Consider the following 24256-nt stretch of genomic DNA (forward strand, 5'->3'; position numbering starts at 1 on the left):
ACTCCTCTGGAGCAGCGTCGCTGGGATTTTCCAGTGGCTTGGGGATCAAGAAGATCCTTTGTTTTTCTATTGTGGCTGCGTTCAATTCTGCTCGATTGTAGCTGTTGGCTTGTAAAAGATGGCTCGTATCACCCTAAAAATGATACTCCAGCACTGACTTAACATAGAATGATGACATCCTGCTGCTATCGTGTTGATGGGAAGCAAACCTTTTTTTGGTATGCATTTCATTCATCAGCAGTTGCATCTTAAAAATCCAAATACATGGGGCGCACAAGCTATTGGGATTTTATCTTGTAGCTGTAACAATATAATTTATTCTATGAATCTAGTTTTTAATATGCTCAAAGTCATCAGAACGCCAAGTCCAGGAACATAACAACGCAAGTATGTCCCGTTAAAATGTGAAACAGGCACGATAATCTGCCACAACATCATCTTAAGTTACAAACACACAAAAGCCAAATACTAGCTCCTCATATTCCATTAAGGGTAACCACAACTTTACGCGCAGTAGGGTGGTCCCGGTGCTCACATAGCCATATTCCCTGAACCAGAACAGTAAATATAAGAAGGGAATTGTTATCAATACTGTACTGCAATGTTAGAGATAAAATGTGTGGAGGTCAATGCACACTATTACAGCCTCAAATTACCTAGTATTCGTTAACATTGGAAAGCCTAGTTAATAAGATATCTCAATTCCAAGCAATTTCTTTCTTAATTGAAAGAAAAGGAAAAGATACCTCAATTCCTAAAAAAAGATGTTCCCTTCTACATGCTTTCAAAACATTCCAAAACATTAATTTGATGTACTGGTTCAGCACAACATATTATTCTCAATAATGGTCGTTCTATAACCATATGAAGTATAAACCAACGAATACCAGTGTGGCAACAAAAAGCTAAGCATTTCTTATCAAACAAAACAAGAAGAGGAAGCTGAGCATCAACAACTACTTGTGCAATTGAAGCATTCAGACTACCTATTATTTATAATTAAAATGGAAAACATCTGTTAATAATGCATGTACATGACCAAGCATCAGCTCGTGATCATGACACAATTCCAAGGAATCCAAAAGAAAGGATGTTCACAAACCTGCCAAGTGCCCATATTAAGCTTTCCATCAGTGATTGGAATCCTGCACAGGAATAGAAACTACGAAAATGATAGAATATATATATAAAAAAAAAAACAGAAGTAAATAAAGTATGAGTAGCAAGTATTCGCACGTTAGGGAACATCCGAACATTGATGATTTAATGTGTGCCGGCATGTCATCTGGACCTGCAAAAGTGTTAAATGCAGAGATTGATTAGTATAGGGGGATAAATTTCAAATTAGACGAGATCAGAAACATAAATAGTAGTACTTTCACAATCCCTCTTCTATATCTATTTAGTTGCTGGACGAGGGAATTAATAAAAAGAAAATTCATTGCATTTAAAAATTGAGGACAAACAGAAACACTGACCTTCGAGGGTATGCTTCCAAGGAGCAGATCTTCCCTGAAAACATAGGAAATAAAGGAAAGTAAGAAGGAGAGTCCAAAGACTGAATCTTGTTGGTAAATGAAAGAGAAAGGAAAAGGTGGGGGAGGTGTTTACCTCAGGAACAATTTTGTTGAGGAAAGTCTCGGTGTCATCTCGGACATCAGAGTCGTAATTCTCATTGATAGTAAGAGAGGCGCTTGTGTGATGCACTAAAATAGAAATATTCATTAGACATACATCATCGAAACAATGAATAATAAAACAAAAAATAAGGCTTTTTTCACTTACAGAAGAGATGAGCAAGGCCGCACTTGAATTCTGACAAGTCACTCCCAATTTCATTCAGTATCTATGTTTTATAATAATAAGGGAAAATCAATTAGTTAATTGGAAAGTATAAGCATGCCTATATTATTGTTGTTGTTCTTGTTAGTAGCGGTAGGTAAAGAAACAAAACTAAACAAATTTTAATTTTTTTCATTAATTGAATATACTAGCTAGTATCCTCATCAAAAAGAAATCTCTCTTGAATCCAACTAAAAAATCTCGATGCGAAGAGAAGAAGAAACCTTTGGGGTAATAAGATGACAGCCACGGCGGTGTGGGGGCAGAGTAATAGTCTTCTGGGCCCACTTGGGAGCAGAGGTAGCCATGGAATCGGAGAAGGAAGGCTTTGCTGTGTAGAGCGAGCTGACACGAAGCACCTGAGGCGGAGGAGGAGGACGAGGCGAGGAGGAGAAAAGCATTGAAGAAGAGATGGAGGACATGGTTGGTTGAAGAAAGCCCACTTCAGTCCCCCTCAAGACAGACTGGAAAGCCACAGAGTTGGTTTCTGATGCCAGAAGAAGAGCCCAAGTTTGGAGCCTGCTTCTGTGGCTGTTGTCCTTCACTTCACTTTATTTAAAAATGATGTTAATACAATATAAATATTTCTTGGTCGGAGAAAGCCCACTTCAGTCCTCCTCAAGACAGTAGCCAGCCACAAGGTTGGTTTCTGATGCCAGAAGAAGAGCCCAAAATTGGGAGCCTGTTTCTGTGGTTGTTTTTATTTAAAAATATTGTATTTATTATTTTTATTATTTTTAATATTAAACTAATAAAAAATTACAAAGGTATATTTTTTTCATGAAATACTATAGATTGTTATAGTATTTTTCTATATAGTTTTTATTTATTTATTTATTTATAATTGTTTTTAAAATTTTCTTTGTTAATTTTATTTTTTTAAATATTAAATTGGTTAAGAATTTAGTTTTGTAGTTTTTTCTTTTAAAACATTGTGGAATACAATAAATTTTTTTCATATAATTTTTTTATTTTTTCTACAAACCTATGACAATACACAATCATGTCATAAGCACGCGGCATCTATGAAATATAATAAATCACTAAATTTTATAAACACTCATTTTGTTTCATATTTTACAATATATTTTCAAGAAATTAAAAAAATACAAAAAAATATATAAAAGTTCTCATTCTCCCCCCCTCCCTCACTTTCCAGCAGCGCCCCCGCTCGTACCTTTCCAAAACACAAACAAAACGGGGGGAAGAAAAAGACTTCTCTCTCTTTCCTCTTCAGTATTTATTATCATCCTTTTAAAATCCCAAAACTCTAAAACCTTAGAGCGTGTTTTGTAGTGTAATTGTGGGTGCTTTTTAAATAATTTTTCGTGTCAAAATACATGTCAATGATGTTTTTTTATTTTTAAAAAATTATTTTTGATATCAGCACATCAAAACAATCCAAAATATACAAATCATATTAAATTTTAGCAAAACAAAAAATCAAATTTTTTAGAAACGCAATCATTGTCTCACTAAAGAAAATTCTGAAATTGACCCTTCAAGATCTATAATTTTACCCTTCTACCATCACTTTTTTTTTTATTCAGCTTGTGTTCGGGATGCCATGGCACCCATCATCAATAAAAAAATAATGTCAGATATGAAAATGTTAAAAATAATTAAATACAATAAATGAGGACTACAGAAGAAAAAAAGAAAAAATCGACGTGCAAACAAATATCATAAAAAGGACCGAATGATTCTTTTTCGATTATCTTTTCTTTTACATAATATGACGCTATTTTATTGCAATAAAATTTACTTATTTTTTTTTAGTTGTATAGAATAATAGTATTATATCTGTACTTAGTAATATATTTTTTTTTATTCAGAGCAGTTTTATTTTTATGTTTTTCTTTTTTATTAGCTTTCCCTCGCTTCACTCTCACCCTTCTTGCTCGCTCTATTATGGCATTCTTTAGCATCCCACTACCTTGGTCCTCGTCATTCCCTCCCCCTCCAAGAATTTCCTTATCCCCAAGGGTCGACTTCCAGGAACTGAAAATTCTTTAAGCTCCAGAACATGGAAAGTTTTGTTTGTCAGGAAATATATTCGTGTCTAAATATGGAATAATATCAGCTAACTATACTACAGCAAAAGCCTTATTCAATATATATAATAAAAAGAATTCTCGAATCAATTTATATGTTAATTAAAACTAAATTCCTAATATGGAATAATATCAGCATTAACTACACTAATTTTTGTTTTTAAAGCGGCTGCGGCTGCCTTTATGAGCAGTATGAGAACTGAACTGCGACAGTTTCGAAAACACAACCAAACGATTTGTGTGCAACGGGGTAAAATCTTCGTGCCAATCTTACATCACCTTCCGATCTATGACTCCCTATGACTCTCTTTCCCTTATTGCCAAACTTTTAGGCGTCCCACAAGCAGCCACTCTTATCGCCTCCATCAATCACATCTCCTCCGAAAATGCCTCCATTCCCACCACCTCCCAGGTCGTGGTTCCCGTCAACTGCTCCTGTTATGCCCGTCAATATTACCAGCACAACGTCAACTACACACTCAAGCACGGATACGAAACTTCACGGTGGCCAACAACACCTACCAAGGCCTCACCACTTGCCAGTCCTCGATATCTCAGAACCCCTATGTTTTTCTAAATCTGACCGCGGGACTCATTCTCCAGAAACCCCTGAGGTGTGCTTGCCCAACTTCCAACCAGAATGCTTTAGGGGTTAAATACTTGCTCACCTACATGGTCAACTAGACAATTCCATCCCTTACGAGTTACAATCCCCGGTTGTTCGGTGTCGACCATCAGAGGCTGTTTGACGCAAACATGCTGTCGTCCTCCAGTGTCATTTTCCCCTTCACTTCTGGTTCCTTTGACCGCTGAGACCACCAAAATTGAACATATCGGCAGTCCCTCCGCTTGCCCTACCTCGCAGACTCCCATTGCCCTGCCCAGCTCTTCCGATCACAATCGGGTGCATGCGGGTGTTGGGATAGGTGCTGATTTGCTCGTTCTTGTATTTGCAATCTTTGGATTTCTGTTTTGGTACCGCAAATCTCTCAGTACAAGCCTGTCTCCACTTCAAAACCCAACACACTGCCAATCTTTTAAGGGCGATACAACTGCTGTCAGGGTCATGAAAGGGGATGTCTCTAACGAGATTGACATTTTGAAGATGATCAATAACTCCAACGTCATTAGGCTCTCTGGTTTCTGCGTACATGAGGTCAACACTCACCTTGTTTATCAGTTCACAGAGAATGGCTCTCTCGCTGATTGGCTTCTATGTAACAACAAATACCGAAGCCTTGCATGGAAGCAGATATTCAGATTGCCTACGACGTGGCTAATGCCCTCAATTACCTTACCAACTACACCAACCCTCCCTATATCCAGAAAAACTTGAAGACCAGCAATATTCTTTTGGATGCCAATTTGAGAGCCAAGCTTGCTGATTTCGGGCTGGAAATAACTCTGGAAAATGACCAAGATGGTGGATTTCAATCTACAAGGCACGATAGTGGGTACTCAAAGTTGTATGGCCCCTTGAATACATCAAAAATGGAGTCCGCCCCGAAATTAGATGTTCTTGCATCCGGGGTTGTTTTGTTGGAGCTCTTATCTGGGAAGGAAGCAGCTGCAGCCGCTATTGAAAAGAGTTCAGGTGATGAGTTGCTCTCTGTAACGAGAGTGCGTGTGCTTGAGGTAGACAACGTGAGAGAGAGACTCTCTGGATTCGTATACCCCTTGGATCTAGCCTTCCCAATAGCCCAGCAGGCTAAAAGCTGTGTCTATCATGATCTCAATACAAGAGCTTCAATAACTCAAGTTTTCATGATATTGTCCAAGTTCCTCTCGTCTTCATTCGACTGGGATCCATCCGATGAGCTTGATCGCTCAACGTCTTTAGGCTAGGGAAGCTAGATCAACAACAGCACATTTCATGCCAACGTATTAACTAAAATGTTTTATCAGACATGCAACTGCACAAGTGAAACACTGCTTTCTTAACACACCATGAACGTCATTGTCACTGTCGTCTTACAAGCTGTGTATACAATGTTGTTCCAAAAACATTTCCGAAAAATGGATCCCCATTACCAACAGTACGATTTATAATGGCCCCTCTTGAGCTTCTCCGGTGACTAGAATCCAACTTTGAGGTTCCAACATGTAAAGTACATTACAATCATTGGGTTTTTAAACCGGAAGGAAACAGCATGATATCATAATTTACAGACAATTCAATCAGTGATGGTAATTCATATAATTGTCAAAAGTTGGTGACGCCATATGATATGAGAGAAGGATTTTGCCACTCTGCCATCTTTTCCAATCGTGCATCTTGGAGGAGCGTGCATCTCATTCCATAAGCTTACGCAGGATGTTCCAATATCTCAAAGAAGACGGATTTGTATGGATTGCCCGAAGAACCCATTTAAGTGGGCTTTGACATAATTCCACCGTGGATGGAGTTTTAAACCCAGCTTCTGGTTGTATTGAAAGCAAATGCATTTGAAAGAAGAGTTCTGCAGGTCTCATTTCTTTAAAAACATGAAGCATATCAGAATAACCATGTATATGCAGGTGTGTGTGTGTGTGTGTGTGTGTGTGTTAGACACCCACTAACAGTTGATTAATCAGCACTCGGAAATAATATGCAACTACCACCAGATACACAGCAAGTGACCATATCAATCTAACTGGGCCTTCTGATCCATAATCTTTTGATGGGAACGAATATAGTGTTTGGCAATTCAAAATCTTGAATAGGTATGCATGTTGTTAAACAACTAAACAATCTTCTTATCTGGAATGGTTGAAACAGATTGAAATGCCGGGTAAAGTTTCCAAATGTACACAAATGCTGATCGTGACTTTGTAACCAATGCTAAAATGTGTTCAAATTTATATCAAAAGGCAACCATTAGAAGTCGTCACATGGTGCATTGGTATGCATATTTATTTGAGAGATGAAAACCAAACTATCACCCACTATATATCAGATACATTTCCATTTCGATTGCACTTTATAGCCTTCTGTAATGCATTTCAAAAAGTTTGGACATGGTGGAATTCTAGCACCAGTACACTACTAATAGCAGTGCCATTTGTTGCAAAATGAACTAGCAAGAAAATTGGCATTTCAGAATTATGTAAATAACAAAAAGATATTCAGTATCTTAAACAGTTCATACCTGGTGGCCAAGAATACCATTCAAAGCGGAGGTTCTTCTCCCAATTTTGCTTTGAGCCAAGGCTCCCTTCTGCTTGTGCTAACAGTAACGATACAATAGGCAAGGGGATGGTAGAAGTCGCATGAGCACTGGTGAGGCTACTTACAGCAAGAGATAAGTAATCAGAGCTACAAAACTGTCTGGCAAGCTTTATACATGCTACACCTGAAAGCATTAATGATTCAATTACAAGGAAAAATTAAAGGAAACAAACCAAAAATATTTAATCATTATGGTTAATTTCTTTGACAATTTTGAAAATTTGTTATAAATGCACCAGCCATCCCTATCAAGACACCCAAGAACTTTTAACATTGTGGGGTTATTTCATAATAAGCCGACAAAAATGCAGAAGTAATCAGGACAATTTCAGCTAAGTGTGATCCATATAAGTCAATAAATAACCAACTCACCCAAATATCTAATAAGCAAAAGACAAGTTTACTAAATAAAAGTTCACAGCATTTTCTGTCTTAAGGGAATTTTCAACATGATGCATTAATGTAATAGACCGCCAAAAACTCAATCTAATTGATGAATACCATGGCAGAGAAAAAGGCAGCTCTCAGAACTGGCCAGCGAACAAGCTTGCACAAGGGATTCTTCAGCTGAAAAGTACTCCTCCTTCCATAAAGATATTAATCCCAGAACCAAATTAAATACAGCTATCCACATATTCCATGAATTCTTCCACTCTTTCGAGCATTCCTTGAGGCTCAACACTGAGATTTTTGAATCACTTTCCACATTATACAGAGATTCAATAATTTTAAGACACATCCACCCTATATTATAATCTGTCTTCAGTTCTAGGCATCTTATATACTGTTGCTGGAGGCTTGTATAATCATCCACTGCAGCATAGGCACGACATAGCAGCAAGTGTCCAAAAAACAGGTAGTTATTAGGAAGCAAAAGTGAGGAAGCATTTTTAGCATGTTTGATACAGCCTGCTATATTTCCACCTTGCAAACTGATCTCAGAAGCACAAAGCAAAAGCTGAAACTTTTGATATTGATAAGACATGCTTTCTCTTGAATAGAACTCATTGGAAAGCGCCACCAAAATTAAACGCTCAAGTATGGCACAAATTTTGCTAGGGAATCTCTCTTCCCGAGCCTTCTGTAGAAGATTAAGTATAAGCAAGTATTGAGCCCTATGGTTCCAAGGTTCTTGGCGCATGTATCTGCACATTGAAAACAAAAACAGGAGTGTTTACTCATTCCAATACAAAATAAATGGGTTAAAGCATATTTTTATAAAGGAATCTATCAAATCACACAATTTATGCAAGTCACCACCAACACAAGCACAAAACAATACACATGCATGCATGGTGGTGGAACCGGACATTAAATTTTGAAGGCAGGCGACTTTGAATTGCATCCACTTCTTGAAATGTAACTTGGTTGATATATTATCTGTCCTTATTCCTTTCTATTTATATTTTTCTTTAGACATGTTCTATCAATTCACTGATCTAAATTCATTTCCTGAACACAGGAGAATGCTTATTTGATGAATAAAAACTACATGTGTATTTCTTTTAGGAGGGGAACAAACTCCTCCAGTCTGTGCATGTAGGAAACAGCACTGTATATTTTCCAAAAAGCCACAACAATATGAAAAGTTGAAAAAGTTAATGATTTTGTTTTCAACCTTCATCAAGTACAATGATCGATTATTGAAAACAGAGAATCGTATTATAAGAATGACACAGAACAGTTACTATACTTCTGAAGTTCTTGGACAGCTGCAGGTCCATTAAGGCATTGATAACCACATGCTGGGTAAGAAAATTTTGGATCTTTATTGCCAATTGCATAGCAAGCAACTGCCCCAGCACCAAGAATTTCACATCCTGACTTTAAACCTTGTTTGCTTGCACAGTTAGGAGCTTCTGTGACGCAGCACCTACTAGCTACATGAGTTTCTTTCCATTCTTCACATGATAGCAAAAGATGACCGAGTAGATTCCTGTTGAGAGAGGTACAACAAGGATACAAAAAAATTATAACTAATGATACTGCTTGCTGAAGCTTGGATAAGCAATCATAACATTCATCAACCTTCAAAATGTTTAGGTAGATAAAATTAGGAAAGATGTCCATGATGCATAAAAGTATATAGCTAATTTGACAATGAGAAATCAAACCGAACACAATATAATGAATTTCCAAAAATTCTATGCAATCAAGGAAAATTGCAAAATTTTGTCAGTTTCCAAAATTTCCAAAAATATAAAAATTATTTTACACAAACTGAATGATGGGGAAACCAATTACGTGTGGAATATGCTCTAACTTGTGAGACTGAGTTCACATATGAAACAACAAGGAAATCATAATGTAGAATCTATGACACATAATCGGAATAAAAGAAATTGTTGCTTTTATTACCAAATTCATGCATACGGACCATTGTACATACTAGAATGTGGACACTGACAAAATTTATTAGACTTTAATAAACTCAATATTATTAGAAAATATTATAAATTCAAAATTTTCTTTAGATAACCAAATATTCCATTCATGAAAAGTAGTAATAAACTCAATATATGTATCACAGATGGATATTTGATCATTAGGTTTCAGCCAAATAGCTTAAATCTAAATGTAGTTTGCACAGGAGAACAGACAACAACAGCATAAACTAGAGTTCTTGAAATATCTTAAAAGATAATGCACAGTAGTTGTTTCAATATCTACCTAAGCAAATTACTATTGGGGTAACTGTGAAGAGCTTTTTTAATGTGGCTAATTCCACTCTGAAATCCAAGGCAATAATCTGATCCATGTTTAACCTGCACAGCCCACCGACATAAGTATGCACCGGTAAATGGCATAGCCCAAAACAAGCAACTCCCTGTTCAAATATAACATCAGATGTTCAAGTAGCAGCAAAGAAAATAAAAAATTTACCAGCTTAGCAAGAGCTGTTAAATAGTGTATTTCAATGATCTCATCATGGGATAAAAGAGAGTAGTGACTGCTTGAAACAGCCTGTGCAAGCCGATTACTGTGATCAAGAGCATGAATGGCAGATGCTACAATCCAGACTTTTGTACTCTGGAGAAATTCTTTTGGCATTTTCAGAATGCTGGAAACTGCCAAATCCAGTCCAGAAATGTAATACAGCATTCTGCAGATAAAACTAACAGAAGATGCTGCAAGTGCTTGTTCCATTGCTGAAACACTGGAAGCCAGATTTCTTACCACAGAGAGCGCATGGTCATTCTCACCAAGTTGCCATAAACAGAAAGCATATATCTGCATACCTTCTGAATCAAGCATACCTTAAACAAATAAAAACTGATCACATAAAAAGGTCCAGGGTTTAATTCAACAGTATGATCACATTAAATAAACAATCTAAGATTGCTAACAGGGATCTCATAAAAAGAGGCTTCTCATTACGCTTATTGTTTACTGAAACTGCTATTGTTTCACACTTTTAACTTGGCCATAAATTATAAAAGTTAGGAGAATTCATATATGTTATTAAAAGCATTAACGATGTTGAAGCCATACATCACTTCACTCCTTTCTTGCATAAGATACTAAATTAAGCAAAATAAAAGAAAATAAATACAAGTACATAAATGTTAACCAGAACCGAACCTTTTTTTCTCAAACTTTCACATTCTTGTACAGCATCAGCAGCATACCCAGCCTGCACCAAATAAAGGCTTTTGCTAAAGAAAGGGAAAAAAATATAATCACAAAATTTACTCACATCATGCACAAAGCAAGAAACCTTTGAATAAGATGTAAATACTTTTACAGGTCAACAAACCAAGTCCAAAAATACAAGCAGAAATATAAATTACCTTACTCAGAGATCGTGCCAAATTAACTGCTATCTCTTGGAAACGAGATTTTGATGTGTCACCTGAAGAAATGTTGATTGCACAGCGTGCTAGACGAAATGAAGTAATAGCAGCCTGATACTCAGATCGTGCCTCACAAACTAGACCATGCAAGTTATGAGTTTCGGGATAGTGAGGGGCTTTCTGGACTGCCTGCCGGATGGCTCCAAAAACCTGTAGAAGCGACAGCTTCCTAAGCAAGTTGCCCAGTTGATTTGAAATACAGATGAAAACATATTTCTTCAAAAGAGGCAAATTTCTCATGTGTAATTATAAATTATAGTACCTGTGAAGACGCAAGGCTCCCTGAAATAAAAGCAAGTTTAGCAAGACCAATTTGGAACTCCGCGACCTGTTAATCAAAGCAATGATTTGAAAAGATCATGCCACTGCAATGAGATAAGCACCATAACCAAGTAGCATTAAAGGATGTGCAACTCATACATTAAATGCAAAATTCCTTTCTCTTAAAGCATATTCAAAGAGCATAAAATTATTAGATGTTTACAGGAAGTATCTGCACAGCTCGTGAACAGCTCTCGAAAGCCTCCTCTGGTGTCAACTCCCTGAATTACAATGCACCATTTGTGTTACGTAGGGATTTATATCACCATAAAACCATGCATTTAATACTATACAATTTAGGAACCTGCCTAATTTGACTATCAGCTGACATGCCTGCCCATGGCAATGAAAGTGAAGGATCTATACTTCTGCTGCAATCAAATGCCAACCTTGCCAAGTTCTTCTCTCCTTCTTCTCTGTAAAGCTGTATAGACCAGGAATTTAGGAATTTTTTTGACATCGCCACCAGTATCATATATATCAAGATTTTTCTGTATTTATAATGCCAATTGTGCCAAAGGCCCTGAGCTGGGGAATTCACATGGCATTCAGGCAAGTGCAAAACTATGGGAATGTTTGTAACTCCAGAGTCAGGCTAATGTAGCATGTACAAGGCAACAAAATGGTTTCATGAGTGTAACAGTATGTTTTATTAGAAAAGAAGTAAAGTCCAAACATGATAATGGAACCACATGAGAAAAAGAGCGGAGAGGGGGGATCTAATTATGAGATTTATGCAAGTACCTTCCCAAGATATGCCCAAGCAACAGCTAAGGAGACATCCAATTGCAATCCCCTGATCAAGGCATGCTGTCTCAAGGCATTATGACCAGATAAACATCCCAGTGCCACCCAGAACTCATAATTGTCACCCTCGAGTAACAAGGCCCCCAGAACCATCTTTTCCGATAGCTGCCTGGTGAAAACAATAGTAAGTTCAGAGATAAAATTTATGGTAAGAATAGAAGATAAACAAAACAATATAAACCCAAATCATACCAAGGATGCTGGTCGTGCCCATAATTCTCATTCGTAGAAGAAATGAGATCTGAAGCAATTCCAATGTCAATATAAAGGTTAGCTTGCCATGGAGCCAAGTGCAGAGCACGTTGGTACGACCTTTTGGCAAATGTGGAGGCCAAATAGCAAGTTTGCTTCCAGGTAAGGATGGAAGCATGGAAAGTCTCAACATCAAATTCTACACTCTGGTCATCTTCCATCCATGGAAAACACTTTGCGTAGTTAAGCTAGCAAGGAAAGAGACATGCCTGAATTATTAAATTTGGTAAACAAACCTGGATATTGAATTAGGGTGCAAAACACATTGCAAATGTATTTTACCAAAAACAGCATGTGCAAAAGTTCTTTAACAAAACAAATGACAAGAGACTAATTCAAATAGCCTATCCTCCTCTCCCACGCTCTACTTCCCAGGAAATTCCATAAAAGGTATCATCATTCTCTTACTCAACAACAAGCAATGCATTAGCAGAGGTGGGCAGAACTACATTCACAACAACGATACCACTACCAAACAAAAATATATAACAATGAAAGATGTTGGTGAATTCAGAATTTAAAGCCAAACAGTTTGCACACATCTCAAACTAGTAAATTCAAACTTTAAATTACTCTAATGAAAAAAGTCCATCTTTCATTTTTACTTGGTCAGAGGCCAGAAATTAGTGGTATTTAAATTTGAAATCAGTAAATATGAACGAAGTAAGTATTATTGAACAGTTGAGGCATTAAAGAGGCGGAGACTGGTGAAGTTTAGAGAGGCTCACCTGAATGTCACCATGCAATTTCCAGATACATGAAAAATTTCCAGCCAGCTGAGCAATTTTATCGGCAACCTTGCACGCATCCTGTGGTCGTTTTAGGAACCAAAAGTTAGATATTTTCATATTGACATCACAAAAATGTCCGAGATGCGATTATTTGAAGTCATGCTGACCAACCTCTAACAATGAAGCTCCCCACCTAAATGCACCCATATTCATACATTCCTTTGACCAAGCAAGGAGTCCAGAAGCTAACCCATAGTTTGCAGACACATTTTGAGGTGAGATCTCCAAAGCTCGCTGAAACTGCTCAACTCCCTTTTTGCAGAAGACCACATTATCACATATCATCAATTACCTCCAAATAAATAAAGGAATTTTGTATTGAAGGAGACACATAAATGAGACACGTCTTTTCTCACAAGCATGATTAGATATAATTAATGATATGTTTTATTAAGAAATAAATGCATGCAAAAATAATGCCTCAGCGCATTCTATTCTAATAAAAGATGTAATAAGCCATCAAGTTGAAAGGTCTATGCGTGTTCATTCTCCAGCTGTGGAAACGTACTTATATGAACATAAGAAACCGAGCACTGTGAAACCTCAGTAGTTCAGGTATTGAAAATTAAACAAAGGAAGAGTACCTTTCGGAAATTTCCGAGCGTCAAGAAGATATTTCCACTTTGAATGAGAGCAAAAACTCTCCTATCCTCCAACTCAATGGCTCGTCCATAAGACTGGTTAAATTGTTGTGGCGAGTAGGACAGTCAGTGATTACGGGCATTATTAATTTGAAAATGAAATCACAAGAGTGTAGAGTCAAACAGTAGGAGAAGGGTACAAAGAGGAAGCGTACCTTAGTAGCAGCAGTATACATGCCAAGTTTCTGGTAAGCAAGACCCAAAGCCTTTATAGATAGAAAAACGATATTAAATATAATGGTAAGGAAAAGCAGGTAAACTGAAAAGGAAGAAAAAGACTGGGTGTGGAAGAGGAACATACTTCCCATAAATCAGGAGAGGTGGGAAAACCTCGAATGGCATGCTGAAGAGTATGAACAGCTTCAGAGCATCTATTATGGTGGAGGTGAATGTAACCCAGTCTCCTGAAAGCCCAAAAGGCTCTTGGTGATTTTTGAGAGGCTTCAGTGCAGAGAGAGAGCTCCAGGGTCTCCTTTCCAGTCTGGTCCAAAATATCACAAAGTGCATCTCCGCTTTGAGAATCGTCTGGGTTGAGGGAGACAGCCCTCTGGTAGCATTTGAGAGCCCTGACCTTCTCCTTCTCGTAGTAATAATGACCCAAATATTTGAAAGCAGTTGCATTCTGAGGGTTCAGTTTCACTGCTACAACAAAATGTTCTGCTGCCTTCTCCTTGCATTCGCATCTTTCCCACAAATACACTGCCTGCAATCAATCGATGCATCATTATTTTCTTGAAAAGCTTCTGACCAAGTAGGAAAATTAAATGAAAAAACTGATAATTACGAGGTTGAATCGAAGAGAGGGGTCATCAGGATTGGCTTCTACTGACTTCTCTAACTCTCTCAACTCCACAACTGCAGCTCTTTGCTTTTCTAAATCTTCTTCTTGTTCTTCTCCCTGAAACGAATTAAAGCAACCGTCAAGTTCTAATTACAATTACTATTATTTCTCGAATTCTGCTTGGAGTACGAGAGAGACTAATCAAATACAGACCGATTTCAGCATTTTGGGAGGAAAACCCTAAACCCCTCTTTACGCTACGTTCGTCTTCTTTCTTCACTCTCTTTGCTTTTCACTCGCTGTGCCTGTACCTTACCCTATACGGGAAAAAATATATATTCGAGAGAGAACAAAAGAAAGGAGGTTTTATAGTTATGCCACGTCAACATCCAGACCCGCCCGATTTTTAATGAAAAATGATTTTTTTTTTCCTTTTCTTTTTCGTTTGTTATGATAAAAAATAAAATAAAAAAAAGCGAATTTTTGAGCGTGTTACGAACAAACTCTTCTTAATTCATACCTTGGGTATTAAATTTAATTATAATTTATCATAGTTTTTATGGTTTGACATACCTGACAATGTTAACTATTTTACTCTTAATTTAGAAATAATTTTTTATATAAATTATTACTTTTTGTTACAATGTTTATTTAAAATAACATAAAATATATGTATTTTAAAGAGAATAAAAGAATTAGGTTAGCAAAACCAAAAATAAAAAAGAAAGAAAGATTCAGGTAAAAAACAAAAAAAAAAAACCGAAATGAAATGAAAGATAAATAACATACCATGTAAGAAATAAAAGCACTGTGACAACTGACAAGGATTGGTGTCAAGTAGAGGGAAAAAAAGAAGTTATGCTGCCAAGAGACTGTATAATTAAAGGTGTAAAAAAGAAATAAATTACGTGTTTGGCTAATAAAGATAAAGAATTTATTGGTGGAATTTTTTTATCATTTTAAAACAGAAAAAAAAGGTGAACATATCATGATTATTTTCATATTTGCTGTCTTGAACCAAAGTAGTGTAGCTAAAAGCAAGCAATGATAAGGCAGGAGGTAGTGGTATCCGAAGTGGAAGAGATCTGTAATTGATGGCATCTAAAGGCACTTCACATATTCTCACCGATCAACTTCTTCCGAAACAAATATCAATTAACTGCAGTATGAATCAAACAAATATCAATGAAGATAGATAAGGAGACAATAAAAGGTTTATGCTGATGTTATGGTAACACAGTACTACTGATAAAGGGAGGATTGGTCCTGTACTGTTATTTGGTAACTTGTGCAATCACACTGCTTAACGAGTTGGCCTGCTCCTTGGCCGTCTCCACCAACGAATCCTGCGTTCAAGATTCATTCATCAAGAACAAAACATGTAGGGTTATTATGGTGTGAGAGATCGAAGCAAGGAGGACATCTATACATGTGTGCACACCACCCGTATCACTGATCTCTTGCTTGACTCCTGAAGCTCACCGGCTACCAAGATTTCGTCCAGAATATAATACGCCTGCATGCACGCACGCACGCTCTGCCGTGTTATTTCCTTTGTTATTCTCTCAGCTTTGGAATGCTTAAGAATGCACAACTCCTCCACACACTTTTCTTTGTTTTAATTGGCACATTACAGAAGATTTACCACCACTTGTCATGATGTGATCATGTTTTCAAACCGAAAACCATGCCTGCCCGCATCTCTAAACACACACTTAACCGATGAGATGAGATGAGATGAGATGAATCTTCTATAATGTGCTAGTTAAAACAAACAATATAGTGTCAAACTAGCTGTAAATCAACTCTAACTATAACGATGCCAGACCCATAATTCTATTTAAAAAGATTTTTTTTTTCTTTACAAAAGATAACGATTTCAAACCTCTAATGAACTATGACGAAAAGGAAAAACGAAGATGAAGAGAATGTTACCTTGTGGAAATTGAAGATCAAGTCCAATTCACAAACCTGATAATTAAGAAATTATACAAGGGGATAGGAGTAAATGTTTCTAGTACGTATAGTATGCATGCGTATATAAATATTCACTGGGTCCAGGTAGCTAGGAGCTAGCTACCTAGCCAGCCAGCAGGCTTGCTTACACTGCCAAAATAACGATCCAGTATCTCCACGTAATGATGAATGATATCAAGAACCTCCAGTTCGTTGTCTTTCTCATCAACACACATGCAGAAATAGAGGCCAGCATACCTGCACGCATCGGCTTAATTTCATAAATCACAATTACCAGTACAGTCTTAAGATCATAATAACATTCTGCGAAACATATAACCTTCTATACACGACCCTAAATCCTCTCCACTCCACGAAGTTGCAAAGCTTGGGACCCCGATTTAGAATGATGCCACTCAGCTCTCGAATTACCTGTCCAGTCCTTAACAAATTGAGTTTTGCATCCATGATGATCGGTACTACCTAATTCAAATTAACGCGCGTGTATGTATAAAAAACAATATGTCTATCATAACACTACCGATCGAAGGAGAAGTTATTGTATATAATAGCTGGTTACCTTAGATCTTTCACTCAGAGTGTAAGGGGAATACCATTTGGCCAACCTCACCTTTCCCTGGCGACTGACAAGAAGCACGAAGTGAATCTGGAAACCAACAGGTAATTAATTAATGCCTAGACAAGTAGTAGATGCACTCTGTGTAAACTCTCAATACCATTTGAACCCTTCGATTTTTCGTGTTTTTTCTTTCCATTAATGGCGCTCCAGGTAAGATAGACACGATCTAACGGATCAATTGCATATTCAGAATTGAACAAGAAACAGAAACAGATTGCGTTAATATTCTTCTAAAATAATAGCAACGTCGTCCTTACCATTGTGAAACTTGTAGAGAACAGAACACCCAAAGAGAATCTGTTAAATTTCAATCCCTGTCGATTATAGGTAGAGCAACTGAGATCAATAATAATAATAACGGTGTGCAAGAACGTAGCCCATTTTTAACGGGTCTTTCCTCAAGAAAAGGAGTTAAAAGGCGGTCCAACCAAACAGGTGGCTCCCACTCCACTCATCTTGTAAATGAATGAATATCGGTCCCTCTCCGAGTTAACTAGGAACAAGGGAGGAGAGCCCGGTCAAGGCAATAATTATTCCATTCCAAACACAGCCTTGTGCCAGCCAACCAATTTCCCAACCGACCGATATATTTAAAAGTCAATACTGCTAGTGCTCACTCTTAATTAATTAATTGCAATCAAACACACACAGACCATGATTCTTTTTTAAAAAAAATAGAATTTTCCTTAATAATTACACTTACGTTAATTTACCGGGTGGTTCCATTGTAGATTCGCAAAACCACCTCTACAATTCCAGCTACCACTTTCTAGTTTCTATACAACATTCGCTCGTTATTTTGTTCAGGGGAAAAAAATGATCATTTGCAGATATGTATTATACAGGCAGGGGCAGTGCGCTCTTTGATCAGACCATTGTTCTCCCTTTTGCTAATTCTCCATGGATAACATACCGAAAGGATGAGCTTTGCGACAACCAATGGATGCTCTTGTTAGTCTTCCCCCTCGTGCATTTCCTCATAGCCTTCAGCTGCCCTTCTGTCAGGCACTCACTTATCACCTCAATCACCCCATCAGCTTCTACTGACATGTCCTTCCCAAAGTACCAGAGTATTTTTGGTAGGAAAATCTTTGACTCCTTGTGCACGTAAACTTTGGATTGAATGAACTCTTCTTTAGCAACCTTGAGTTCCTGAAAGATACTCTTTGCTGTGTAAACTCGAACCTAAATTGATCAAACAAAAGTTGTAATGATCAGTTCACTTCAGCCATGACTGGACGTATACAACTGTTCTAATTAATGGAGTTACGAAATTGTGATGTGTTTGAAATGAATTATTCATACTGCTGGATCAGAATATGCCCCTGAACAAAGCGCAAAATGAACGAGTGGCTCTGGGTATTCCAAGGCATAGACATGTCTGATATTCCCTGTCTTAGATTTCCTTCCTGGAGAAAACAATGCTTGTAGCCACTGCATTCATGAGGGTTAAGAGCATTCATGAGGGTTAAGAAACGCAAATAAGACAATTGAAAATTTCAAAGAACATATCTTGCTTATTTAAATAAGAATAACTATGAATAGATTTTCTGTTTACTTTGCAAGCTCTATTTTCTTAAATAAAATGACTAGGCTCATTCATTAGGCAGCTAAAACAAATGCTTAATCAGGATTGTTTGGTTTGAATTCACAGTGCAGACTGTTCAAATGCTCAAGACACCTCCTTTACAGTCTTGAATTTAAATTTCAAGAAAACATTGTCGGCCTACCATAGATACTAGCCAAGCGTACCATAAGATAATGCTATTAACTTAATCTCTTTTCAAGACTCTGCATCACATCAGTTTATGTAACACCCTCCTCCATCCTAAAGTTGCCTTAATACCCTCTAAACCAAGGCATTTTGATCATTCACGCCATGGAGCCAAAAGCTGAAAGAACACAGAGGAACATACACCAGGTAACCAGATGTTTTCCATTATGTATGCATTTTTTTCCCCAACAATTTCTCTGTTTATTCGTTCACAACACAATCATACACCCCTTCTCAGTATATATGCAAGAACATCCACGGATATGATTAGTCTATAACTGCTATTAGGTTTTAAAGTGAAAGACATACTGGTTCTGAGTAGTGTGACCGAATACCCAAGATGGAGCTTTGTATAACGCACGCATTGATGCATTGTCCACCCACATTGTATGCTGCCTGAAAGAAGTGAATACAATGATGACACAAGTACAGAATAAGATTCATGACAAAAACAGATAGGATAGGTATACTGATGCCAACATTCTGTACCTTCAAAATGGATGCACTTTTCACCCGATTATGTGTCCCATATGCTAAATATGCCTGCCAAGAAACCTCATAAGCACACATCTAATATGCATTGAGAACAACAGCAATAATGGTATCAATGTGCAAAACACTAGCTGGGTGAATAAAGGTAGATATGTCATTGCACATGTATAGATGATTCAACACGCATGTTATCACAGATTGTTCCTTGAGAATTATAAAGCCAATTAGATGAGACATGAGAATCACTATCATCTGGGTCGAAAAGCAAAGTATGGATCATCCACTGGTTGTTTCTGTACTTTCAGATTGTTTAAAAGACAAGCTCATATCATGTGGAAGCTTTGGCATTTGATGTGGATTATTTACAAGAAATTATAAAGAATAATGGTTTGCTATCACATGAGCAACTCACTTTTGTTCTTTCGTTCTATCTACAAAATTATTCTATTTCATACTACAGGTTACTTATTGTAAGTGAGAGTTCAAGAATATTCAAACTGCTAGTCCACACACATGCATGACCAAGGCATTGTGAATGTTAATCCAAAACGCAAGCTTCTCTTCACGCTTCAACTTCCTTGGATCCACCTTCTCAAGCCTTTGAACCAGTGACCTGTACAGCAATACAAAGTAAGCGAGAAATTTTGGAAAATAACTCCTCTGAAGTTGATCTTTACAAAGAAGTGAAATATCAGATGATTCAACCCATTCTGCCACCTTGTAAGCCAACAGTAAGGATTTAACCAAACAACCCACTACCCTTGATTGCAAGTTGCCCCAGGCTAATTCCTATAGAACAGATAAAAACTTGAAGCTACCAAGAACGCAATTAATATGATCAATCATTTTAGATAACCAATGTGATAGAAAAGGCATATTCTGACCACCTGAAATTTTTTAGCATGGTGGCAGCATAATTGAAACTAGCATCATCTAGATAAATGTTCAGAACTTCAAGCATTGTATCATATGGTCCGCTCTCTCCTTTCAACCCTTGAAGTTGACGCTGAAACATAGCATCTCCATTGCAATGCGGACTCCAGTTATCAGAAGGGTTGCGAGAGGAAAATATACTAGAGGATGACAGGGATGAAGTAGGAGAAGCTGCCAAGCCTAATTGGCTATGAAGGGGGTTGCAAAGTCTGCAGTAAATGGAAGATATGCATCTCACAATGTCTTCAGAGAGTCTATCAGGAATGCCAAGATCGTTAACCAAGCAAGAAGCACGGAGGTGATCTGCAAGGCTATGACGACCAGAATCAACATTCTTCTGCTCCTGAAAATGCTCAATAGAAATTTCGATTTGATTGTCACAAATTGCATCTTATGGCAAAATCACATGCAGTTGTGCAAGTGATGTGAACAGCGTAGCTGTTTTAAAGAGATCCTGGTAATCAGGCTAGTTACCCTTGTAGATGTTGACTGTAAGCTAGCAGTGCAACTCTGACTATATGGTCCTGACCAACCATGTGCAGGGGAACTTTGATCATGGTGGATAATATCACCGGTCTGTTGATGTACTTTTAAGTTGTGAGGCGATTGAGCTTTTAATGGCGATCCTGTCTTGTATTGCAAATGGTTTTTAGTCACATTTGATAAAGCAGGTAGCTGCTCATTGAAAGCTGTACGATACAGTGAAAGAAGATAACGCTCCAGATGCAATATTTCAGCCTCAAGTGTTGCAATCTCCTTCCTCAGTACAGCAGAAGACTGAAGAAAAACGAGGTCAAAATTATATCCAAGAAAATAAGCAAAAAAGAAAAGACAGCATCCATTTTGAGATATTAGCTGATTCTAACCAGATATTTCAAAACAGAATTAAACCATTTCTAGCACTTCTTCGTTTTTTTTCGTTTTTGTTCCCTTTAATTAAACACCGTTGGCTAGTTCTTATGATATCCGATCCTGCATATAACGCTCCACCATATAGTTTGGATTGCTAATATTATCACATATGCATAATTCCAGTTAAAAATTGGCATTACATGATTATATAATACTGAACCTTTGGCGTTGGAGTGTGATCGCTAGGAATAGATATGATGGAACTACAACCCACTGTGTTCTCAGAATCCCAATTCAGTGAAGCCTCGCGAGACACTGTGCTCTCCAACTTTGCAATCTGTCAAAATATAAAGAAGATACATGGATGAGTAATACTTTCGAAATGAGCACTGCTTTTGATCTTGTAGACATAGGTAAACAAGGTAGTCGGTCCATCAATCACATTAGAAGGTAACTGAGTCGACAGAACTTCTGTCTTGAGAGTAAAATAAGATCCCTAATTTCCTAACACGGACAATTCCATAAAGAGAGCCTAAGATTGCACTCTGATGGTGTTGGAAAGTGAGGTGAAACTAGAATAAAAAACATTTTGTAAGCCTTCTTCACGGAGTGAAATGACATTTGCATGGATATAATAGCAAGGAGGATGACTGATTCACAGATTCTATATTGATTGCAAAGTAGTGAGATTAATGAACATTAAAACACCATGTGATGGATACTTACAGAATTCGAAAGAGAGGACAGTTTGGGTGACATGTTTAGCACTCCGTTAAGCATATCACTGTCTGGGACACTGCGAATAAAGCAAATTAAAAGGTCTTTTGAGTTTGGGCCAAAATGTGGTGGCATGGCATAGCAGGAATTAAAGAGATTACTAACCTTGAGGAGCTCGGAGGTGAAATAGAGGGACAAGAAGAAAAGAAAGAGCGCCTATCAGGACCGGACATTTACTGTTTCTGCTCTGTTGCAAGAAGTTAGTTTAGCCGGCCTATAGAAAATCGCAAACAAAGAAGCAAGCAGAGCAACGAACAGAGACATACATGAAAAGTGCAAGATGAGATCATATGTTGAACAAAACTAGAAGAATTTTGTAAAGGGAAGTGATACTAGTAGCAGCAGTCGTCTTAGGATTACCTTTTCAGTAAAAACTTTTTAGATGTATAAATTCGAAGCCTCCAACTTTAGTTAAAGCATGGAGGGAGTTAAGTAGCGCATATAACACATCACCATCATCATAAATTTTGGTAGGAAGAGCGAGAGCACAAACAATCAAGCAAAAGACCTCTCTCCTAGTCCTACACAAAAAAGAAAAGAAAATCCTCTAGCCTAACGGCAAGACAAGACAACAAATTCGCATGTGGTAACCTAAAAACGATCTTGAGTATCAACTATCGATGCATTAAAGAAAACAACGAAAGGAGAGAAAGAAATGGACGGCCCACGGTGAGTCATGGAGTCGGTGAATATTATTTGTTAGGAGGGGAGGGGAGGGGAAGGGAAATGAAAGGAACAGCATAACGTACTGAATTGTCCTGTAGATGGGAGTGGGGACAGGAACCACCAAGAAAGGGGTAGAATGGAGCATTAAAAACAGCAATTATTATTATGACTCATTAACAGCTGGTGAATGATGACACCTCACAGTGGGAGCGAGAAGCAGCAGCAGCAGGAGGAGGAGGTTAATCATGCTGCCTGTTTACATAAAGCTCATTAATAATTAGTTCTACTACTGCAAATAAATAAATTAATTAATTAATTAAAAAAGATATCTATCACAAGAGATGATATCATTAGGAAGAAAGTGGAAAGTAGAGCAAGATGACTGCAACTTTGCAGGCCCAGAAGAGGAGCAGTTGACCTTCTCTTTTTTCTCTTTTATGTTCAGGTCACCCAACCCCCCATGATCAAGGTAGGTGCTGGAATGTATTCCCCAGCTACTTCACCAAGCCCAGAGCAGAAGAATGACAGGTTGATGTTTCATGTGTGACACTCAACCATACTATCAGAAAGAAGAAAACATGTATACATACAGTAACCCATGAATTTGGAGTAGTTAACAAACGTACAGAAATCGGTCAACGCTCCACTAACTCACCTGGCGCAAGGGAAAACAATCGACACTCTAAAGTCATGAGAGATTATGAGTCTGAATGAATGATTAACCTGTAGCACATGACTGATATTTTAATATAGAACAACAGTTGCTTTGGGAGTGGGGCAGTGGGCACTGATTACTTTTCGTTTCGCCATCACTATCAGTTTCGTACGGGAGTAATATTTGTTTGTTTTATTTTCTCGGGGCAGTCAGGACTCGGAACTAGAAGAAGGAGGAGGAGGTTAGATAAATGGCTTGGAGAGTTGACCATCTTATATTTTATTTACTTTAACTTAATGCTTGCCACTCTCTCTTCTCTCTTTATAAAAAATGTAAACGAGCTTTTTGCACGCTGACGGTGAGAGGCGATATTTAAAATAAATTTTTATTTAATTTTATAATAATTAAAATAAATATTTTAAAAAATCTCAATGATTTGAATTTTTGAGTAAAAAACGTGTTTTTAAGATAATTTTTTTATTCTTGTGCTTCTTTTTTCTTGTGAGAATATGTTTTTTTTTTAATCAAAAGTGAGGTTTTCTAAATAAAAAACTTGTTATAATTTCAAAAAACAAGTTGCAACAAAAAAAAATCATGTCTTGATGATTTTTACACAAATACATGTAAAAATAAAAGAATAATTAATTTAGAAAATTACAATAAAAAATATTAAAATAGATATTTTATTCTCACTAAATATCCATGAGCAAAATTTTTTAAGATATTATGTAAGTTAGGTTTATATATAATTATTAATAAAATAATTGCTAATATTATATAATCGTACTTAAAATAACTGGGTAAATCTTTAGATATTGTCTTAATAATTCTATTTTAAAGAATATTATTCTAAAAACAGCTAATTAAAAACAGATGATGGGATGGGTTAATAAAAAAAAAATAGCATATACGGCGTCAAGACTCTAGACTTCAAAGAACAGCCTGAGCCTTGAAAAAGTC

The 24256-nt window shown here is 37.1% G+C and overlaps 4 protein-coding genes and 1 pseudogene across 11 annotated transcripts; 1 reads left to right on the forward strand and 4 right to left on the reverse strand.

Moving 5' to 3' along the window:
- Window positions 1-314: 314 nt before the first annotated feature.
- LOC133690598 (uncharacterized) lies at window positions 315-2399 on the reverse strand. 2 transcript variants are annotated; one of them, XM_062110823.1, is made up of 7 exons: window positions 2067-2399; window positions 1786-1846; window positions 1612-1706; window positions 1479-1512; window positions 1237-1291; window positions 1103-1162; window positions 315-548 (listed from the first exon to the last, which is right to left on the reverse strand). In XM_062110823.1, exons 1-7 carry the CDS (start codon window positions 2262-2264, stop codon window positions 440-442), a joined length of 612 nt encoding a protein of 203 aa, XP_061966807.1. In that variant the 5' UTR covers window positions 2265-2399; the 3' UTR covers window positions 315-439. The 2 variants fall into 2 exon arrangements, with proteins under 2 accessions (XP_061966807.1, XP_061966808.1); XM_062110824.1 differs by having other exon boundaries at window positions 1103-1145; window positions 2067-2397.
- A 1469-nt stretch (window positions 2400-3868) lies between these two features.
- LOC133692732 (protein LYK5-like) lies at window positions 3869-5741 on the forward strand (annotated as a pseudogene).
- Window positions 5742-5810: 69 nt separating this feature from the next.
- LOC133692315 (tetratricopeptide repeat protein SKI3) lies at window positions 5811-14921 on the reverse strand. 2 transcript variants are annotated; one of them, XM_062113170.1, is made up of 20 exons: window positions 14765-14921; window positions 14555-14668; window positions 14072-14473; window positions 13926-13976; window positions 13714-13806; window positions 13241-13381; window positions 13067-13147; window positions 12279-12526; window positions 12024-12195; window positions 11584-11703; window positions 11443-11496; window positions 11221-11286; window positions 10896-11108; window positions 10687-10738; window positions 9988-10361; window positions 9775-9869; window positions 8798-9040; window positions 7606-8249; window positions 7025-7228; window positions 5811-6370 (listed from the first exon to the last, which is right to left on the reverse strand). In XM_062113170.1, exons 1-20 carry the CDS (start codon window positions 14774-14776, stop codon window positions 6189-6191), a joined length of 3561 nt encoding a protein of 1186 aa, XP_061969154.1. In that variant the 5' UTR covers window positions 14777-14921; the 3' UTR covers window positions 5811-6188. The 2 variants fall into 2 exon arrangements, with proteins under 2 accessions (XP_061969154.1, XP_061969155.1); XM_062113171.1 differs by lacking the exon at window positions 9988-10361 and having other exon boundaries at window positions 9775-9931.
- A 499-nt stretch (window positions 14922-15420) lies between these two features.
- Window positions 15421-17691, reverse strand: LOC133692317 (AP-1 complex subunit sigma-1-like). The gene is made up of 6 exons (XM_062113178.1): window positions 17405-17691; window positions 17088-17174; window positions 16848-16939; window positions 16657-16765; window positions 16487-16522; window positions 15421-16067 (listed from the first exon to the last, which is right to left on the reverse strand). The coding sequence occupies exons 1-6, from the start codon at window positions 17405-17407 to the stop codon at window positions 15975-15977; spliced, it is 420 nt and encodes a 139-aa protein (XP_061969162.1). The 5' UTR covers window positions 17408-17691; the 3' UTR covers window positions 15421-15974.
- Window positions 17692-17778: 87 nt separating this feature from the next.
- Window positions 17779-23262, reverse strand: LOC133692316 (uncharacterized). Of its 6 annotated transcripts, XM_062113176.1 has the most exons (12): window positions 23060-23262; window positions 22725-22893; window positions 22081-22162; window positions 21925-21994; window positions 21419-21535; window positions 20821-21123; window positions 20301-20689; window positions 19927-20026; window positions 19411-19464; window positions 19231-19317; window positions 18453-18581; window positions 17779-18332 (listed from the first exon to the last, which is right to left on the reverse strand). In XM_062113176.1, exons 3-12 carry the CDS (start codon window positions 22146-22148, stop codon window positions 18015-18017), a joined length of 1635 nt encoding a protein of 544 aa, XP_061969160.1. In that variant the 5' UTR covers window positions 22149-22162; window positions 22725-22893; window positions 23060-23262; the 3' UTR covers window positions 17779-18014. The 6 variants fall into 6 exon arrangements, with proteins under 6 accessions (XP_061969160.1, XP_061969161.1, XP_061969158.1 ...); XM_062113177.1 differs by having other exon boundaries at window positions 22081-22157; window positions 22725-23262; XM_062113174.1 differs by lacking the exons at window positions 22725-22893; window positions 23060-23262 and adding an exon at window positions 22336-22675 and having other exon boundaries at window positions 22081-22157.
- Window positions 23263-24256: the final 994 nt, after the last annotated feature.

This window comes from Populus nigra, chromosome 4, assembly GCF_951802175.1.
Source record: "Populus nigra chromosome 4, ddPopNigr1.1, whole genome shotgun sequence".
Classification (NCBI taxonomy): domain Eukaryota; kingdom Viridiplantae; phylum Streptophyta; class Magnoliopsida; order Malpighiales; family Salicaceae; genus Populus; species Populus nigra.

Coding starts and splice junctions, on each gene's coding strand:
- LOC133690598 (XM_062110823.1), bottom strand. CDS start 2,264: ATGTCCTCCATCTCTTCTTCAATGCTTTTCTCCTCCTCGCCTCGTCCT. Junction 1,847..2,066: donor GTCATCTTATTACCCCAAAG/GTTTCTTCTTCT, acceptor TATAAAACATAG/ATACTGAATGAAATTGGGAG. Junction 1,163..1,236: donor ATGTTCGGATGTTCCCTAAC/GTGCGAATACTT, acceptor TCATTTTCGTAG/TTTCTATTCCTGTGCAGGAT.
- LOC133692315 (XM_062113170.1), bottom strand. Junction 13,148..13,240: donor GGGGAGCTTCATTGTTAGAG/GTTGGTCAGCAT, acceptor AAACGACCACAG/GATGCGTGCAAGGTTGCCGA. Junction 9,870..9,987: donor TAACAGCTCTTGCTAAGCTG/GTAAATTTTTTA, acceptor TGGGCTGTGCAG/GTTAAACATGGATCAGATTA.
- LOC133692317 (XM_062113178.1), bottom strand. Junction 16,940..17,087: donor CTCTGAGTGAAAGATCTAAG/GTAACCAGCTAT, acceptor AGGACTGGACAG/GTAATTCGAGAGCTGAGTGG. Junction 16,523..16,656: donor TGGATCGTTATTTTGGCAGT/GTAAGCAAGCCT, acceptor CTTAATTATCAG/GTTTGTGAATTGGACTTGAT.
- LOC133692316 (XM_062113176.1), bottom strand. CDS start 22,148: ATGTCCGGTCCTGATAGGCGCTCTTTCTTTTCTTCTTGTCCCTCTATT. Junction 21,124..21,418: donor ATCACACTCCAACGCCAAAG/GTTCAGTATTAT, acceptor GTTTTTCTTCAG/TCTTCTGCTGTACTGAGGAA. Junction 20,027..20,300: donor ACCATGCTAAAAAATTTCAG/GTGGTCAGAATA, acceptor ATTGCTGTACAG/GTCACTGGTTCAAAGGCTTG.